At 36.8% G+C, this 5703-nt stretch overlaps 1 protein-coding gene across 2 annotated transcripts; it reads left to right on the top strand.

The window, feature by feature from the left end:
- The first annotated feature begins 1588 nt into the window (after positions 1-1588).
- On the top strand, positions 1589-5703 carry LOC121957032 (amine sulfotransferase-like). Of its 2 annotated transcripts, none has more exons than XM_042505528.1 (7): positions 1589-1686; positions 1998-2146; positions 2248-2453; positions 3456-3582; positions 4849-4943; positions 5126-5297; positions 5381-5703. In XM_042505528.1, the coding sequence occupies exons 2-7, from the start codon at positions 2005-2007 to the stop codon at positions 5488-5490; spliced, it is 852 nt and encodes a 283-aa protein (XP_042361462.1). In that variant the 5' UTR covers positions 1589-1686; positions 1998-2004; the 3' UTR covers positions 5491-5703. The 2 variants fall into 2 exon arrangements, with proteins under 2 accessions (XP_042361462.1, XP_042361461.1); XM_042505527.1 differs by having other exon boundaries at positions 1650-1729.

The raw sequence follows: 5703 nt of genomic DNA, 5'->3' as shown, positions 1-5703 counted from the left end.
AAGATGAAAAAAAAGTCAGTCAGTCATTTTCTGTAACTGCTTGTCCTTCATTCATTGTTTTCATTCATTCATTGTCTGTATCTGCTTGTCCTCGCAAGGGTGGAGCCAATCCCAGCTGTCATCGGGCAGAAGGCGGGGTACACCCTGGACAGGTCGCCAGACCATCGCAGGGCCGACACATATAGATAGACAACCATACACACTCACAGTCACGCCTAAGGGCAATTTAGAGTCACCAAATAACCTGAGCCGCATGTCTTTGGACTGTGGGAGGAAGCTGGAGACCCCGGAGAGAACCCACGCAGACACGGGGAGAACATGCAAACTCCGCACAGAAGGGCCCCCGCCTGGACCGAACCCTGTTCTAACCGGGATTTGAACCAGGGACCCTCTTGCTGAAAAAAAAGTATAATACAAAAGTGGTCAATGATTAGAGACAATTACTGCATCTGCTGCAGCAGTCACCTTTTTGTCACCTCTGACACTTGGAACACATATGGCTATTTAAACTCAGTTTAGTTGTTGTCTGTTCAGACTGTTCAGCCACAAACAGCGTTAAAAAGTGAGACAGGGACACAGAGACAAAACAAAACAAAAAAAACCCAATCCACCTGATGAAGGATTAATAAACAAACAAAAAATAGGGTCGTGTTATTAAACAGCAATAAGTGAATAGCCATTTTCCTCACTCATAAATAAAATAGTATGAATATTAAATCTTGCTAATAGCTTTTCATCATCAACAAGAATCAAACATTTTTGAGCTCTATGTGATAAATTCTTAATGTTTATTTGTTATGACAAACATATATAAGTCCATATTCTTACTATTACATGGGCATTGTGTTTATTCTTATACTGCTTGTGACTATGAAGCTTGTGTCAAAATGTAATGCATTATATAGTTTATCCTTCAGTCATATACTGTATGATGTATAACTGTATCCAATGTCTTTTATTATATAATCAGATACTATTAACATTAATAGGTATGAGGTAATAGGTAATAGGTGGATATAATGAGATAAAACACTGTGCTTTGATTATGCTATATTGAAATAATACTTTTAATGTGATTTTTCTTCTTTTCATTTGACACAGAGAAGCCAAATCACATCACTACTCAGATGTTTGCTACATGCAATGTGGAAACAATTTTAATTCAGAAAATGGAACCTGTCGTCCGAGGTTAATGTGCCAGTGGAGCTACCCAATTTACCTGTTTTTGCAATGTCTTATTTTATAATGCATAATTTTACAATAAAAAATGGGGAAATTAAATATATTGACTTATTTTATATGATGCATGTTTTTTTGTGCTAAATTCAGATTTTTACATTTAATAGATACATTTCCTTAATATTTTGTGAAATGTAGTCTGTTCATTAATTTAGCAAAACAAAGATTAAGAGTATATTTTCAAAGGGCAAAACTACTGATGTCTACAAGCTGGCTTAAAATACACATTTCACACCAAATCATACAGTGTCTGACTATATCTGACTATATGATTTCATGTGATAGAGAGATTGAGAGTGACTGACTGACATCAAAGGCTGCTTTTTTCTAATTGTCCATGTTTCCGGATGGTTCTGGTAATCCATGGTTTATGGTTGTGGAATGGTTAAACTATCAACACATCCTGACTGGAAGAAAACGGCCGCATGGAGGCTCTTCCTGATCGCGGTACGTCCACTCTGCAGCCGCTGTTAATAGTGATCCACAGCAGGTACGGCCATGACAGCACATCACATCCCCACTGTCACGTCAGTCCTTATTCACTGCGAACACACTCCTGCTTTTTAAACTCTGAAACATCAACACTGTTACATTTTCAGTTTACTGTTGTGTTTATCCAGCTGTGGGTGCTTCAGTCATAGGCCAAAACAGGATTAAGCCAACTGCCAACATCAAATAAATCAAAGTCCAGAGTCTAGCTGCTGTACCTGTGAGCTGGGAGGTTTTCCTGACATTTCTCTCATTGTTCTGTGATTCAGAAGCAACATGGAGCAGATCACTGACCACCTCTGCAGGTATAAAAACTACACTTTTGCTGCTGGTTACACAACTCCAGAATACATGGATTCGCTCCAGAGCTTTGAAATTCGAGATACTGACATATTCCTTGTTACTTATCCGAAGTCTGGTGAGTGAGGAAACCTCTTTATCACTTGCTTTTCCACTTTTTTCCACTGCTGGGAACAGATTGACTGATGTGGTATGATGCCTCCCCTCCCCTCTCAACAGGCACTATATGGACTCAACAGATCATCATCTCCATCTGTGAGTTAGACGGAGGTCTGAATGAATATCCAAACAACTTGGAACAAATGCCGTGGCTGGAGTTCAAATGGGCTCGAGAAGATTACGCCCTACGACCGTCTCCACGACTCTTCGCCTCTCACCTCTTCCCGGCTCTCATGCCTCCAGGACTGAAGGACAAGAAGGCAAAGGTCAGTATTTTATGGAAGTCCAGAACATTATGATGACCATGTTTATATGCTAATAATGTACATAAGTTTACATATTAATATAATTTTTCTATTACTCTGCACTTCAGTGCAATTTCCACCTCTGGTTAGATGTTTAACTCAATCAATAAATCATTTCTTTGTCACATGGAGTCACACAAGGTACAACTCCAATAAAATCTGATTTTGGCTTTCAGAGATTATGAAAACAAGATCATTTAGATAAAACATTTTTTATGTCACATTCTGTTTTGCAACTATGTTCTTGACTTGAATCATAAATCCATAAATCCGATACACTTCCCTCCCTGAAAGCCCAAACCCCAAAGTTGTTGTTTTTTTTTTTAAGTTAAATATATCCATGATGTTTCCCAAATTAATCATGTAAAGTAATCATGAGCTCAAAATTGACTAAAAAATCAATTACGAGTTTTGCTCTAATCAAGCAGCCCAAGTATGTGTGTATATGTATATGTTTGTAATTATTTTTTCACCTCTGGCAATAGCCGAGGCCGGAGGCATTATGTTTTGTCCTTCTGTCCATCCATGGCAAATTCATAGGTCCCATTCAGGTGAATGTGACATCTTAAGAACACCTTAAAGGAATATCTTTAACCCTGGCACAAACATTCACTTGGACTCAACAATGAACTGATGAGAGTATTATACTTAAAGGTCAAGGTCATGGTGACCATTACTCAATGTCATAACTTAGGGACAGAAGAGGAGAAATTTGATCAGTGCTCACTTTAAAACTGTGATGATTGTAATTTTATGCAAACTGAAAATTGGTTACTCAGCAAAAATAACAGTTGTTTTCAACAGGGATGTAATTCCATAATTGTAGTCCTGTGTATCTGAGCCTGAGCTAAATGTCAAAGTATCACTTCAAAGTATCGCTTCATCATTTAAGATCTGTTTGGAATTGAGAAGAGAACATGTTGGTTTAATCTCGGGTTTGATCATTGTTTGTTTTTACATCAGATAATCTACGTGATGCGGAATCCAAAGGACAACATCGTCTCCTACTACCACTTCAGTAGGAACTGTGGTGACCTTGAGACTCCCAAGAGCTTTGACTACTACCTTGAGCAGTATCTGGCAGGAAACGGTAAGATACAGAATAACCATCTGATCACGAAGAGTTGACAGACAGATTTGAAGGTATTTTTAATGTTATGTTAAAAGCGTGGATTGTGTGTTTGTGCTGACAATACCTGCAGATATTTTATGACATACTATACTATAACTGTTTCATGACCTTACGATACTATGACTATACTATACTATGACTTAAAAAAATATTTTCCTGACCTACTATATAACATAACATATTTTATGCCGTGCTGTGCAATGACATTTTCAATGATTTTTTTAATAACATACTATACTGTGACTTTTTCTGATGTTTTAACATTTTTATACTACTACTTTTCAAAAATATTCTATGACCTACTGACATTATTTATGGCATGTTTTACTATGACCTACTATACTATTGTATCTTTTACTTAAAATACTATACTATAAAATTTATAGGAATTATTTTCTGACACACTATCCTTTGACTGTTAAATGACACATTATGCGATCTTTTCTATGTTTTTTGAAAAGAAAAACATATAATGCTGTGACAATGCTGTGGCATACTGTGCTCTGACATTTTTATGACATTTTCATAACACTTCTTATGACATATAAGTGATGTCAGAAAAATGTTTTATTTTAAAAAAAAAAAAATCTATCTGGTTATCTTGTTCATATTATATGACCTACCATGCCATGACGTGGCATTTTTTACGACATACTACAGTATAAAGTTTTTTATGATTTTTTTTATCAGTTTTGTAGGAAACAGATGATTGAGGCTGTCATTTTATCAGTCCTGGATTATGGTGATGTTATCTTATAGACATGCTTCTGCTTCCACTCTGACTGGACTCAGTTTATTACTCTGCGCTCAGAATTATTCCTGGTAACAGTTACTCCACCTATCATTGCATTTTATATGATAAGGTGGGATGGGCACCTCTATCTGTGAGATGAGATATGCATTGGTTTCTTTTCATTTATAAAGTTTTGAAAGACAACATGCCACCATACCGCAGCACATCATGAAACTGGTCAAAAAGTAATTATTCTATGTTGAATTATTCTATGTTAAAGCGATTGCTTAATGCTCAGTTTTACACGGACCAAATATTAAATTTGGAAAAACTGCTTTTAGTTTTTCTGCTGCGTCTACTTTGAACATCTGGCATCTTACATCCAAACTTAACACAATTGTTACTATGGTCCACTTTAAAACTATCATTACCATGGTTATCTGCTTTTGAATGTAACTTTTTAATGGTCCATCCATCCATCCATCATAAAGTTGGCGGATCATCCTGGTTTGACCACATCAGGGAGTGGCATTCTATGAGAGACCAGTACAACATCCTCTTCCTGACCTATGAGGACATGATTTTGGTGAGATGCTTTTTTCCATGTATAGTCAAGAATTTCTGTGGTGTGGGGAAGGAAGTTGTTTCAAAACCATTTAACACCATTAATTTATAGAAGCTGCATTCCTTTGGAAATGACCCTCGTGGAAATAATACATTTTTTGTCAGTGTTTAAACTCGTCTGTTTGCCTTCTGTTTCCCTTTTAGGACCTGAAGGCAGCAGTAACTAAGATCTGCACTTTCTTGGGGAAGAACTTGAGTGGAGCAGCCATTGAGGAAGTTGTTGGAAAAGCTACATTTAACAGCATGAAGAAGAACTCAAAAGCCAACTACGAGTTTCTGCCGCAAGAGAAGGTGAAGAAAGACTTCATGCGTAAAGGTAAAATAACATAACTGCAGCTTAAGTTTATAAACATTTATACAGTTATCGAGTTGAGTTTGTTTTTCTTATTTTTATTACAGGTAAGATCGGTGACTGGAAGAACTACTTTACTGACGCTCAGAGTCAAAGAGTTGATCAACTTCTTCAGGAGAGACTCGGTGATTTGTCTCTGAAGTTTACCTGGGAATAAGCAGAGCAGCCACCAACCATAAGATGTTTACATCTTTTTAAGCCTGAAATGCCCAAAATTGATTGACCCTGTGTCTTCCTTACACGTACAATATCTACACTAGCTAATTAGATCAGTTGATATGCATCACAATATTGCTTTTAATCCATGTTTGAAGTTCTGTACCAGAAAAAAATGAACACACAAGCAGAAATACAACCAATAAATGCAGTT

Source organism: Plectropomus leopardus, chromosome 17, assembly GCF_008729295.1.
Source record: "Plectropomus leopardus isolate mb chromosome 17, YSFRI_Pleo_2.0, whole genome shotgun sequence".
Lineage (NCBI taxonomy): Eukaryota > Metazoa > Chordata > Actinopteri > Perciformes > Serranidae > Plectropomus > Plectropomus leopardus.
Note: the sequence above shows the minus strand (reverse complement) of the source record. Positions and strands in the feature narration are given on the sequence as shown.

Coding starts and splice junctions, on each gene's coding strand:
- LOC121957032 (XM_042505527.1), top strand. CDS start 1,665: ATGGAGGCTCTTCCTGATCGCGGTACGTCCACTCTGCAGCCGCTGTTA. Junction 2,147..2,247: donor TGTTACTTATCCGAAGTCTG/GTGAGTGAGGAA, acceptor CCCTCTCAACAG/GCACTATATGGACTCAACAG. Junction 4,944..5,125: donor CCTATGAGGACATGATTTTG/GTGAGATGCTTT, acceptor TTTCCCTTTTAG/GACCTGAAGGCAGCAGTAAC.